General features: G+C 48.6%; 2 protein-coding genes across 8 annotated transcripts in view; both read left to right on the top strand.

Annotated features, from left to right (window-relative positions):
* Positions 1-2,329, top strand: part of LOC135974186 (UDP-glucuronosyltransferase 1-6-like) — a 37,427-nt gene extending 35,098 nt beyond the window's left edge. For all 3 annotated transcript variants that reach the window (XR_010591399.1, XR_010591400.1, XM_065561142.1), the window contains exons 2-3: positions 905-980; positions 1,306-2,329. Coding sequence is in view for 1 of the 3 variants with exons in the window: in XM_065561142.1 (XP_065417214.1) it covers positions 905-907 (3 nt within the window). In the remaining 2 variants the exon portion in view is untranslated. The remainder of the gene's footprint in view (positions 1-904; positions 981-1,305) is intronic.
* LOC101936446 (UDP-glucuronosyltransferase 1A1-like) overlaps positions 1-14,207 on the top strand; it is an 87,975-nt gene that overhangs the window by 36,733 nt on the left and 37,035 nt on the right. The window contains exons 1-2 of one of the 5 annotated variants that reach the window (XM_024109243.3): positions 7,068-7,118; positions 11,975-13,199. The exons of 3 other annotated variants lie outside the window; for them this stretch is intronic. In XM_024109243.3, coding sequence (XP_023965011.2) covers positions 12,462-13,199 — 738 coding nt within the window. In that variant the 5' untranslated portion in view covers positions 7,068-7,118; positions 11,975-12,461. Of the gene's footprint in view, positions 1-961; positions 981-7,067; positions 7,119-11,974; positions 13,200-14,207 lie in introns of those variants that run through there. One more of the 5 variants, XM_065561138.1, reaches the window with a different exon arrangement.

Here is a 14,207-nt window from a genome sequence, read left to right as displayed (position 1 = left end):
CAGAGGCAATAAAGTCATTGTTACTTCACATTCATGCATTTTTTATTAATTCATCACAAAACTAGGGGGATAATTGCCAAGGTAGCCCGGGATGGGTGGGGGAGGAGGGAAGGAAAAGGACACACAGCAGTTTAAAACTTTAACTCTTATTGAAGGCCAGCCTTCTGATGCTCGGGCAATCATCTGGGGTGGAGTGACTGGGTGGCCGGAGGCCCCCCCATCGTGTTCTTGGGCGTCTGGGTGAGGAGGCTATGGAACTTGGGGAGGACTGTTGGTTACACAGGGGCTGTAGCGGCCGTCTCTGCTCCTGCTGCCTTTCCTGCAGCTCAACCATACGCTGGACCATATCAGTTTGATGCTCCAGCAGCCGGAGCATCGACTCTTGCCTTCTGTCTGCAAGCTGACGCCACCTATCCTCTTCAGCCCGCAACTTGCTCTGTTCAGCCCGCGATTCAGCCCGCCACCTCTCCTCTTGTTCATATTGTGCTTTTCTGTAGTTTGACATTCTGTAGTTTGACAAAGCCCTGGCTGGGATGATTTAGCTGGGAATTGGTCCTGCTTTGAGCAGGGGGTTGGACTAGATGACCTCTTGAGGTCCCTTCCAACTCTGATATTCTATGATTCTATGACATTGACTGCCCCCATGCATTCTGCTGTTCTCTTTCAGCGTGGGAGGACATCTGGAGCTCCGTGAACATATCGTCCCACGTCCTCCATTTTCTCTTTCTAATCTTCACTAGCCTCTGTGAAGGAGAAACATTTGCAGCTGGTGGAGGAGAAGGGAGAGGTGGTTAAAAAGACACATTTTAGAGAACAATGGGTACACTCTTTCACTTTAAATTTTGCTGTTCACATTACACAGCACATGTGCTTTCGTTACAAGGTCGCATTTTTCCTCTTATAGTAAGGGCCTGCCGGTTTCGTGTGAGAGATCACTCATGCAGTGCCAGGCAACAGATTTCGGCTTGTAGGCAGCCATGGTAAGCCACAGTCTTTTGGCTTTTTTAACCTTCTTAACATGTGGGAATAGTTTCAAACAGCAGCGCCCTCATTTCCCATATCAAGCATGAATTGGGTTGGCCATTTAAAATTGGTTTGCAATGTAAAAGGAGGGGCTGCGGTTTCCGGGTTAACATGCAGCACAAACCCAACTAACCCCCCTCCCCACCCACACCCAATTCTCGGGGATGATCACTTCACCCCTCCCCCCACCGCGTGGCTAACAGTGGGGAACATTTCTGTTCAGCAGAGCAGGAACGGGCACCTCTGAATGTCCCCTTAATAAAATCACCCCATTTCAACCAGGTGACCGTGAATGATATCACTCTCCTGAGGATAACAAAGAGCGATAAGGAATGGATGTTGTCTGCATGCCAGCAAACACTGGGACCATATGCTGCCATGCTTTGTTATGCAATGATTCCAGACTACGTGCTACTGGCCTGGCGTGGTAAAGTGTCCTACCGTGGCGGACAGGATAAGGCAGCCCTCCCCAGAAACCTTTTGCAAAGGCTTTGGGAGTACATCAAGGAGAGCTTTCTGGAGATGTCCCTTGAGGATTTCCGCTCCATCCCCATACACGTTAACAGACTTTTCCAGTAGCTGTACTGGCCGCGATTGCCAGGGCAAATTAATCATTAATCATTAAACACGCTTGTTTTTAAACCATGTGTAATATTTACAAAGGTACACTCACCAGAGGTCCTTGTGTGCCCTCAGGATCTGGGAGCACGCCTTGGGTGAGTTCGGGGGTTACTGGTTCCAGGTCCAGGGTGATAAACATATCCTGGCTGTTGGGGAAACCTGTTTCTCTGCTTCCTTGCTGCTGTGAGCTATGTACATTACCTCCATCCTCATCTTCCTCATACCCCGAACCCTCTTCCCTGTGTGTTTCTCCAATGAGGGAGTCATAGCACACGGTTGGGATAGTGGTGGCTGCACCCCCTAGAATGGCATGCAGCTCCGCGTAGAAGTGGCAAATTTGCGGCTCTGCCCCAGACCTTCCGTTTGCTTCTCTGGGTTTGTGATAGGCTTGCCGTAGCTCCTTAATTTTCACGTGGCACTGCTGTGCATCCCTATTATGGCCTCTGTCCTTCATGGCCTTGGAGACCTTTTCTAATATTTTGCCATTTCGTTTACTGCTTCGGAGTTCAGCTAGCACTGATTCATCTCCCCATATGGCGAGCAGATCCCGTACCTCCCATTTGGTCCACGATGGAGCTCTTTTGCGATCCTGGGACTCCATCACGGTTACCTGTGCTGATGAGCTCTGCATGGTCACCTGTGCTCTCCACGCTGAGCAAACAGGAAATGAAATTCAAACATTCGCGGGCCTTTTCTTGTCTACCTGGTCAGTGCATCTGAGTTGAGAGTGCTGTCCAGAGCGGTCACAATGAAGCACTGTGGGATAGCTCCCGGAGGCCAATAACGTCGAATTCCGTCCACACTACCCCAATTCCGACCCACTAAGGCCGATTTTATCGCTAATCCCCTCGTCAGAGGTGGAGTAAAGAGACCGGTTTAAAGGGCTCTTTAAGTCGAAAGAAAGGGCTTCGTCGTGTGAACGTGTCCAGGCTTAATTCGATTTAACGCTGCTAAAGTCGACGTAAACTCGTAGTGTAGACCAGGCCTCAGAAAGATAAATGGATAGTCTCAGGGTTTTAGCCTACTTTCCTGTGTGGGACAGAGTTTCTCCTTCTTTCCTTCTGTGTACTGTTGACACTTCAGAATGGATGTCCCAGCTCAGCACGAACAGAATGAACTCAATTGGAAATAGTTCTTGTTATACTAGGTATCAGTTTTCTCTTGGAGAAATCTAAGCATCATAGTAGGGAAATGTATACAATGCCTTAAACATAGGAAGAGGTTCTTCTGCATCCTTGTGCATTCGCTACCTAAAGAACACATATAAGCACATAAGAGCTACCATACAGCATCAGCCCAATGGTCCACCTTGCCCAGTATTCTGTCTCTGACATTGGGCCATTCTTGAGCTTCAGGGAGAGTGAACAGAATAGGGCAATTATTGAGTGATCCACCCATCTTTCACTCTTGGCTTCTCGTAGTCAGAGGGCTAGGGTTGCCCTTAGCATGGGGTTGAATCTGACCATCTTGGCTAAAAGTCATTGATGGACCTATTCTCCATGAACTTAACTAGTTCCTTTGTGAACCCAGTTATACTTTTGGCCTTCACAACATTCCATGGGAATGAGCTCCACAGCTTACTTGTGTGTTGTGTCGAAAAGTACCTCCTCCTCTGTGCATTAAACCTGCTGCCTATTAACTTGATTGCACGACCCCTGGTTTTTGTATTGTGGGAAATGGGTAAATAACATTTCTCTATTCACTTTTTCTACACTAGTCATGATTTTATAGACCTCTGTCTTATCCCCCCTTAGTCATCTCTTTCCTAAGCTGAACAACCCTAATCTTTTTAATATCTCTGCTAATGAAAGCCGTTTCATACCCTTGATCATCTTTGTTGCCCCTCTCTGAGCCTTTTCTAGTTCCACTAAATCCTTTTTGAGATGGGGCAACCAGAACTGCACGCAGTATTCAAGGTTTGGACGCACCATGGATTTATATATATTTTCTGTCTTGTTTCCTAACAATTTCCTAATAGTTTCTAGCACACTATTAGCCTTTTTGACCGATGCTGTGCATTGAGTGGAAATTTTCAGAGAGCTATCTACAAAGACCCCAAGATCTCTTTCTTGGGTGATAACAGCTAGCTTACAAACCATAATTGTATATGTATATATATTTTTTCCCAAATGTGCACTTCTTTGCAATTATCTGCGTTGACTTTCATTTGCCTTTTTTTTTTTTTTTTTTTGCCCAGTCACCCAATTTTGTGAGGTCACTCTCAGACTGTCTAGACTGTGGCTCACAATCATGAGTACCAGATACAGTTTGTTACACACCAGGACACAAACCCCAAGCTGATTGTGAGTTCTGTACTTAGGTTTCACCAACCAAGTATCAAGTGTAAACTCCTCAAGTGCTAGGACAGTCTAACCATGGAGTCACAGACAGTCCCCTTGGGCACTCGAGTCTATCTTGCCACCAACCTGCCTTTGTGATAGATGGCCCCTTACACCAAAAGTCATAATATTCAGTTCCCCTTCCCCCAGAGTTCAAGGTGTGATGGAATGAGAGTTTGTGCATTTCCCTCTTTATGGGTGTGGGGAAACAATCAACAAAGTCTTTTGTTCATTGATGTGCCACAATGGTTTGTCTGGTGTCTATAAGCCTTCTTTTGTTGGGAAGGAGATGACACCTCTTGTGGTAAACTAGCATTTCACACTCAGTAATGCTTCTCTCCTGACTGGGCAGGTTTACAGTTTCATAGCAAACTCTTTCATAGTTATAGAGCAAAACACTTAACTATTACCTTATAACATAGGATACAGATATTATAAGTGAGATTAATGAAGGCAGCAACTCACTAGCATTTCATAAAGTTCAAACTCTAAACACATTCTTATAACTCTAACATCTATTTTAATAGTATTGACCAGTGGTCCCCAACATTCTTCGTCTGGCGGGGGCCAGACGACGAGCCATGGAGGACCGTGGCGGCGGACGAGCATCTGCCGAAATGCCACCGACAAGCGGTGACGTTAATAGGCGTTGCCGCCGAAATGCCACCGATTTTCGGCGGCGACGCCTCTGGATGCTGCTGCTTGGCAACAAGCAGTGTCATCCAGAGACGTCACCACCGAAATGCTGCCGAAAATTGGCGGCATTTTGGCGGCGACGCCTATTGACGTCGCTGCTTGTAGGCGATATTTCGGTGGATGCTCAGCCACCAGCCAGTATGCAGGAGCACTTAGACGCCCCGGCGGGCACCATGGCACCCATGGGCACCGCATTGAGGACCCCTGGTATTGACACACAGGTGAGTCAGACTGGTTTCCAGCTATGCATTTGTAAGTGTTCAGTGAGGCCTAGGGGCCTTTGTATGAGTTGGCATCTGGTCTGCCAGCGTCACGCACTCTAATTCCCCAGTCTGCTTTGTGTCTCCTGCAAACTTTGCCATTTCACTGTTCACCCCTTGTTCCACATCATTAATGAATAGGTTGAACAGCACCGGACCCTGTACAGTTCCTTAAGGGACCCCCCCGCACCTCTCTCCATTGTGAAAACTGACCATTTATTCTTATGCTTTGTTTTCTATCTTTCAACCAGTCACTGATCCATGAGAGGAACTTCCCTTTATCCTATGTCTACATAGTTTCCTTAAGAGCTCTTGGCGACGGACTTTGTCAAAGGCTTTCTGCATCAACGCTGTATCAACTGGATCACCCTTATCCATATGTTAATTGGCATGTTTATTCTAAAACCTCTTCTACTGACACATCAGTTGAGGACAGTACTGCAGGATCTGTCATCCAGAAAGAGTAGATCTGATATGAGTATCTCCTCCACATCATCTGCAGTAAAGATTGATGCAAAGAATTCATTTAGCTATTCCACAATAGCCTTGTTTTCCTTGAGTGCTCCTTTAACACCTTTACCCTCTAGTGGCCCCACTACCTGTTTGGCAGGCTTTCTTAACTCTGATAGTCTTAAAAGATATTTTTACTGTTAGTTTTTGGATCTTTTGCAAGTTCTAAGAAAGAAGTTCAGAAGGCCTGCCTTCATATACTTTTACATTGGACTTGCCAGAATGTATGCGCCTTCCTATTTTCCTTATTAGGATTCCACTTCCAAAATTTAAAGGATGCCTTTTTTCCATTAATGGCCTCCATTAGTCTCCTGTTTAGCCACGGTGGCACTCTTTTGGTCCTCCTACTGTCTCTTTTGATTTGGGGTCTGCATTTAGTCAGAGCCTCTATTTTGGTGTTTTTTAAGTAGTCTCCATATTGCTTGCAGGTATTTACCCTGGGGTCTGCTCTTTTTAATTTCCACGTAACTAGCATCCTCATTCGCATGTGATTCTCCTTTTTAAAATTAAATGGTACTCTGGTGGGGTTTGTTGGTATTTTCCCCGCTACAAGGTTGTTAAATTTAATTGCATTAGGGTCACTATTTTCAAGCAATGCAACTATAGTTGCCTCTTGGAGCAGATCCTGCACTCCGCCTATGACTAACTCAAGAATTGCCTCCCCCTTGTGGGTTCCTGGACTAGCTCTCCCAGAAACAGTTATTAATGGTGTCTAGAAATTTTATCCCTGCATCACACCCTGATGCAGGGATCTCAAACTCAAATGACCACGAGGGCCGCATGAGGACTACTGCATTGGCCCGAGGGCCGCATCACTGACACCCACCCCTTGCTACCCCCAGCCCTGTCCCCACTCCACCCCTTCCATGAGGCCCTGCCCCTACCCCACCTCTTCCCTGCCCCCATTCCAACCCTTTCCCCAAAGTCCTAACCCCAACTCTGCCCCCTCTCTCAGGCAGTGCAGGAGGGGTGCGGGATGTGATGGGGACTCAGGGCAAGAAGTTGAGGTGAAGGAGGTGTGTAGGGTATGGCGGGGGCTCAGGGCAGGGAATTGGGGTGTGGGGTGCAGGAGGGGTGAGGGGTGCAGCAGGGAGTTGGGGTGCGGGAAGGTGTGGGATGTGGCAGGGGCTCCAGACGGGGTTAGGGTGCAGGAGAGGTGCGGGGTGTGATGGGGGCTCAGGGCAGGGAGTTGAGGTGCAGGAGGTATGCAGCAGGGGGCTCAGGGCAGGGAGTTGGGATGTGGGGTGCAGGAGGGGTGTGGGGTGCATCAGGGGGTCAGGGTGCAGGGTGTGGCAGGGGGCTCAGGACAGGGAGTTGGGGCGCAGGAGAGGTGAGAGGTGCAGCAGGGGGTTGGGGTGCAGGGTGTGGCAGGGGGCTCAGGACAGGGAGTTGGGGTGCGGGAGGGTGTGGGATGTGGCAGGGGGATCCAGACAGGGGGCTGGGGTGCGGGGTGCGGGCTCCGGCCTGGCACCGCTTACCTAGAGCGACTCCAGGGTGGCAGCACCTCACTGAAGAGAGAGGCTCAGGACTAGGGCAGAAGGGCAGGGGAAGGGCAGCTTGCCCTGGCCCTAGTGAAGAGGGACACTAGGACCTGCCGGAAGCCAGCAGCCTGCAGAGCGGAGCGGATTCAACGTGTGCTGCAGGCTCCAGGGCAGTGAGGAGGCAGCAAGTGGGTGCCGGGAGACACTTCGGGAGGGGGCGCGTGGGGGTGGCAGGTGCCCCAAACATTGGGGAGCAGTGCATGGGGTTAACAGGCACAGAAAATAACTCGGGGGGGCGGTGGTGAGGGGAGTTTGGCAGCGACAGGAAGTAACGGCGGGAGGGGACGGGACGTGGGGAGCTCCACGGGCTGCAGGGAAGAGCCCGCGGGCCGCGTGTTTCAGACCCCTGTCCTGATGTGACATTTATCCAGTCAACATGACCGTAGTTGAAATGACCCATTATTATTGCATTTGCTGATTTTGTAGCTCTTCTAACTTCCCTTTGTATTTCACAAACACTGTGACTATCCTGGTCAAGTGGTCGGTTGTACACCTCTACCCCACTATAACGCAACCTGATATATGCACGGGTTTGCATATAGCGCGGTAACAGCAGGGCTCCGGTGGCGCTTTGAAGGGTCCAGGGCTCCGGCTCTGGTGGTGATTTAAAGACCTCTGGGCTCCGGCCGCTGCGCCCTTTAAATCACCGCCGGAGTCCTGCTGCTGCTACCCCGGGGCTGCGGCAGCGGGGCTCCGCCGGTGATTTAAAGGGCCTGGGGCTCCCCGCAGCCGGAGCTCTGAGCTCTTTAAATCACTGCTGGAGCCCTGCCACCACTACCCTGATATAACAGCGTTTCACCTATAATGTGGTAGGGATTTTTGGCTCCCCACGACTGCATTATATTGGGGTAGAGGTGTATGTTTCTACTGCTACTCTGAAACCTGCTATATTCTTGTTATTCATCCATGGAATTTCTAGACATAGAGATTCTGTGATACAGTTTGATTCATTCAAGTTTTTTCCCTTATCTGACAATGTTTTGGGTTTTTTAAAACATACTGTGCCTCTTCCCCACCAGCACGACCTACTCTGTTATTCCCCTATATTTTGTACCCTGGCATTACCGTGTCTCATGCTGCTGCAACTGCACTTCTCCGGAACCCAAGCTGGCTAGGTTTAAGCTAGCTCAGGTCTGTCAGCTCGAGGCAGTCACCCAGTCATTGCAGTCCGGTCATACCCTCACAGTAGCTCCTCAGCTGGCACCCAGCACAGCTTGTCTGCAGGAAAGGATCTTGCACATTATTATTTTCGACAACTGCAACAGAAATTGCTCCTCACTTTGCAGAGAGTAACTTTGAAGAGCTTCATATAGCTGTAGCATTGCTCTGTAGGGTGATTTTTGCAGTGTCCCACTTCTTCAGCACACTCTATTTCTAGATTTCCCTTCGGTTTAAAGCATAGGCAGTGCATATTGTGACAAAGTTCTTCGTCTGCCTTGGTGGGTTCTGCACTTATTGGCGGATTTGCTCGCCTCAGAGATTCACGGCAGCCCTCAGTTTGGCCACTTTTGCGAGTTGCTCAAATCTGCCGTTCACTCAGCTAACCTCATCACTGGCCAGCATGGGGAAAGGGAGGAGAACAATCCCCGCAGTCTCTGCTGATCCACCTGGTGGGTCGGGGGAAAGGCCAGGGACCTTCCCCTCTGGTGGGACCTATAGTCCAGGTCAACTCCTCTTATATCCAATAGGGGGAAGGGGGATGGGGGGAACCCGGGCCCGCCCTCTACTCCGGGTTCCAGGCCAGGGCCCTGTGGATCACAGCTGTCTACAGTGTTTCTTGTTACAGCTGTGTGACAGTTACAACTCCCTGGGCTACTTCCTCATGGCCTCCTCCCAACACCTTCTTTATCCTCACCACAGGACCTTCCTCCTGATGCCAAATAGTGTTTGTACTTCTCAGTCCTCCAGCAGCACACCCTCTCACTCTCAGCTCCTTGTGCTCCCCTCACTGACTGAAGTGAGGTGCTTTTTAAACCAGGTGCCCTGATTAGCCTGCCTTAATTGATTCTAGCAGCTTCTTAATTGGCTCCAGGTGTCCTAATTAGCCTGCCTGCCTTAACTGGGTCCAGCAAGTTCCTGATTGTTCTGGAACTGCCCCTGTTACCTTACCCAGGGAAAAGGGACCTGCTTAATCTGGGGCTAATATATCTGCTTTCTATCACTCTCCTGTAGCCATCTGGCATGACCCTGTCACAATATACAAATCCTGGACCTCTTTTGCCTTTCAGCATCTAGGCTCATTTAGTCTCTACCAGGGTCTTAACCAGTCTCCCTGACAGCCCTCCTCTCTCTCTTGCACTAAACAGAAACCCTTTGTGCCTCTAATGTGCTGAGGTATCATACTAGCCATACATCCAACATGGTATCTACCTACTGAACCTACGTGCTGAATTTATTAGTCTGCGCCGAAGAACAGTTCCTTTTTAAGGACTTAGATAAAGTTTGAACAAATGGTTCCTTCTCAAGTGATTTAAACAAAGCTCTGCTTTGTGTGGTTGTAGAGATAGCACTTTGCATTTGAGAGTCTCAGGCCAACTGTGGCCTTTCAAATGCAAAGGGAAAGTTGAAAGGATAACCTGCATTTGGTAGCCTGTTTGTAGAATGAAAAGAATAAAGTGTTGACATGAGTGGGATGAGTTGTCACCCCTGGGGTGCAGTCTGGGAGCTGTGGGAACCGCTGGGCCCCTCTAACCACTCAGTTAGCTTGGCCCTGCTCACGCTGCTTGGGGACACAGCCAGGCCCTGTTATCACCCAGCACGACAGCAGGTGGCACCACATACCCAAACTGACCTACCTGAGAGAGCAGCTTCACCCAAGCTACTCAAATACATGCAGCAGACAGCAGCCAATTTCCCAGCTTTCCAGGCACACAGCCTCTCTTGAGTATAAACCAAAAATTGTACCGTCTTGCACTGCACAGGGAACTGTACAGCGTAAGCTCATAAAATTCGCCCCCTCCCTCAATGTGGAGAGGAATATGCAACAGCCTTTGCCCCTGAGTTATGATTCCCACACATTTCACTCCAATTCACTGGTTTAGATAAAGCAAAAACAAGTTTATTAACTACAAAAGATAGATTTTAAGTGATTATAAGGGATAGCAAACAGATCAAAGCAGATTATCTAGCAAATAAACAAAAACACAAACTAAGCTTAATATACTAAATAGATTGGTCATGAATTAGCAGATTCTCACCCTAAAAGATGATACAAGCAGGCTGCAGATTCTTAAGAGGCAAGCTGCACTTGCCTTACAGTTTGGAATCCCCGGGTGTTCCATTTACAGGCTAGAAATCCCTTTAGCCTGGGTCCAGCACTTCCCCCAGTTCAGTCTTTGTTCCGCAGGTGTTTCCAGAAGATTCCTTCTGTGGGGAGCAAAGTACACCACATGATGCCACTCCCCGCCGTATATAGCTTTTGCTATATAACTCTTTGTTTCAAAGACTGGTTCCCAGACCAGTTTGTGGAAAAATACTGACATCCCAAGATGGAGTCCAGCCTCATGTGGTCTGATCACGTGGCCTTGTAGAGTCATAGCAGCCATTACTCGGCGGCTGTCTGTAGTGTTCTCGGGAAGGCTCCCCAGGTGCGAGATAAGCTTCTTCTAAGGCCTATTGCTTTTTCCTAATGGCCCATTGCTCTGAATAGTCCCTTCCCACCCAGATATCTAGACTGAAAGCATCTTGTCTAGTCGGCGTTACCCAGGTGTAACTACATTTGAAATACAGATACATAGGCAATATTCATGACTCCAGATACAGAAATGATACATGCACACAAATAGGATACTCATATTCAGAAAATCATAACTTTCCCAATGACACCTCACATGACTTATCTTGCATAAAATGCATCATAATTATACTATAACGATAGCATAATAATATCACTATGAGAATATGGGGTGCAGTGTCACAATGAGTACTTCGTACCTTAGCCTTTTAATTCAAGGCAAAGACCAAAGATCCCCTATTTCTTATCCAATCTAAAAATATAGATCCATTTCCGTCAAAAGAGGGGGAAAGCAGCCTCTTCCCAGTACACTCAGTTCTGTCTCCTCTTTATTAGGACTGCTGAATAATTGCCCATAATTCCAAATAGCTCCTTCTCTGTCCCTCTTGAACATTTTCTGCATAAATAGGTGATATTTTTTCCAGAGGTGGCTAAGAGTTGCAGGGTGGACTTGCATCTGAATCACAACTTTCTCAGATTTCTGGGAGAGCAACATTCAAATTTGGGGCCATCTCTGCATTGCTCTGTTCTTTCTGGAGCCCTCTTCCCAGCTCACTGCATGTCTCTGATTCTGGTAATCTCTTAACTCAGATTAAAAAGGTACAGTAAACTCCTGTTGTGTTCACTTGTCTATCTTGGAAATTTTTGCACTGAGAATCTGTATGTAGGGTGACCAGATGTCCCGATTTTATAGGGACAGTCCCGATTTTTGGGTCTTTTTCTTATATAGGCTCCTATTACCCCCCACCCCCTGTCCCGATTTTTCACATTTGCTGTCTGGTCATCCTATCTGTATGTGATGGGAAATCTCTCTTAATAGACAGACCTCTGAACAATATAAAAAAAGGTATTTGCATCATATCTTGTCACCATTTCATGTACCGGACTCCTAATTTAAAAATGCAATATCTAAAAGCAATGTCAGGAGATGACCTTATAAGCTTTGCACTAGGAAAACCAACCAAGACTGAGTGTTAAGGGAGAACTACATATGAAGCATATGCTTGGCTTACTTTGAATTACAAAGTCACTCTTCCTTGTATTCCATATCCAGCAAACAATTGATGCAATATATTTATTGATGGAAAGGTCAATTGTGTAGGGTCATTTTGTGTGTGTTAAGTACTGCATTTCTCTACTGACTGATGAAATGTGTCATCATCCAGCCTTGAAAGGTTCTAACACTTGTCTACTGTCTAAAGAGATACAGAAATGTTCATTAGGCTTTCCCTCTTGTCTGATCTGTTTCAGGTTTGTGCTGGTAAATTTAAAATGCTGGATCACTATGGGACGAAGCGCGTCCCCTCTATTCCATTGAGTGCTCCTCAAAACACAGCACTGGGCCAGGGACTCAGCAGAGAAATGGACGTTAAGTTAATGAGTAAATCAAAGACATTCTTCTTGAATGAAAATGGTGCCTGCAGATCCAAAGGTAGAATTTGTCCATTAGAGCTGGAAAGGTTTTTTTTGCCAACTCCACAGAGTTTAAAAATAAATGAGAAAGTAAGTTCAAAAAAGTTGCAAGCAGTGCTAAAGTCTGAGTGGTGTTAGTTCAGCTATAAAAAGTGGTTTCTAACATCTGCAGAGTCAAAGCATCTACTTCCAGCTTTCAGATGGCTCCAGTCATTGCCAGACTTTACCAGTTGGCTGCAGGGTTTTTTCTTTTCTTAGTGTCTTTGGGGTTTGTGGAAGGTGCTCCCTGTTGGTGATCCCTCAGGATGGAAGTCACTGGCTCAGCATGCGTGCAGTGTTGGAGAAGCTCAGTGAGAAAGGGCATAAAATAGTAGTGCTTGCTCCAGAAGTCAATTTGCACTTGAAAGAATCAGAGCATTACACAAGGAAAACGTATGCTGTGCCTTACACCCAGGAAGAGCTAGACTATCGTCTTCATTTGTTTGCTAACCAGCCCTTTCATGAGGTCTCCTTCCCTACTATGATCATAGAAGCATACAGTAGCATCATGTTTGTACTGGACTTGTTCTTCTACAACTGTGACAGCCTCCTGCAGAACAGAGAAATCATACGATACTTGGAAGAGAGTAAATTTGATGCACTCTTCACAGACCCAGCCTTGCCATGTGGGGTGATCTTGGCAGAGTATCTAGCCATCCCTTCCGTGTACTTCTTTCGTGGATTTCCCTGCATTTTAGAGCATGCAGTGACTAAATGTCCAGACCCTGTTTCTTATGTCCCAAGATGCTATACCAGCTACACCGACCACATGACATTTACCCAGCGAGTGCTGAACCTATTTGCTAGCTCTTTAGAGACACCACTGTTTAAGGATTTGTATACCAAATACCAAGACATTGCCTCAAAGTTTCTCCATAGAGATGTGCACTTACCAACACTTTACAGAAATGGCTCCATATGGCTCCTGAGATACGATTTCGTGTTTGAGTATCCCAAACCAGTGATGCCCAACATGGTCTTCATAGGAGGTATAAACTGTGAGGAGGGGAAGAACCTATCTCAGGTACGTGGCAGAGTTTTACAGATTATAGAAGAAAACATATATGCTCAGGAAGAAAGCACAGACAAGATAAGGCACCAACATTAACTTTTCCACATAGCGTACAGTGGGGTGGGCAAACTACGGCCTGCGGGCCGGATCCAGCCCCTCAGGGCTTTGGATCCGGCCCGCGGGATTGCCACCCCCGTGGCGCTGCAGGCCCCATGCTGCTCCCAGAAGCGGCCAGCACTGCGTTCCTGCAGCCCCTCGGGGAGGGGGGCAGAGGGCTCCATGCTCTGCTCTTGCCTGTGGGTACCTCCCCTGAAGCTCCCATTGGCCGCGGTTCCCTGTTCCCTGCCCTGGCCCCAGTGCACACCACTGCCACCCCAGAGCCTGAACCTCTCCTGCACCCCGCACCCCAACTCCCTGCCCTGAGTCCCCTGCCGTACCCTGCATCCCTCCTGCACCCCAACCCACTGCCCTGAGCCCCCTGCCGCACCCCAACTCCCTGCCCTGCCCTCCCTGCCCTGAGCCCCCTGCTGCACCTCGCACCCCTCCTGCACTCCAACCCCTTTCCCTGAGCCCCCTCATATACTCCGCACCCCTCCTCTGCCCTAACCCCTTGCCCTGATCCCCTTCCTGCACACTGCACCTCTCCCACACCCCACACTCCCTCCTGCACCCCAACCCCCTGCCCCGACCCTGCAAGCAATTTCCCCACCCAGATGTGGCCCTCTGGCCAAAAGGTTTGCCCCCTCCTGGTGTACAGTATGTACCATCTTAGATATATGCTGTAGGGTGTACAGGGCCAGCTTTAGCAGGTGCGGGGCCCCACGCCGGGACGAGAATTGTCTTGCGCCCCCCCAACTCTGTCCCGGCCCCACCTCCTCCCTGCCCCATTGGATCCCTCCCCAAATCCCCGCCCTGGCCCTGCCCCCAGACCCACCCCCTCCCTGCCCCATTGGGTCCCTCCCCAAATCCCCGCCCTGGCCCCACGTCTTCCCTAAGCACGCCGCATTCCTCCTCCTCAGT

The sequence above is a fragment of the Chrysemys picta genome, chromosome 11 (genome assembly GCF_011386835.1).
Source record: "Chrysemys picta bellii isolate R12L10 chromosome 11, ASM1138683v2, whole genome shotgun sequence".
NCBI classification, from domain to species: domain Eukaryota; kingdom Metazoa; phylum Chordata; order Testudines; family Emydidae; genus Chrysemys; species Chrysemys picta.
This window is presented reverse-complemented; position numbering and strand designations above follow the sequence as displayed.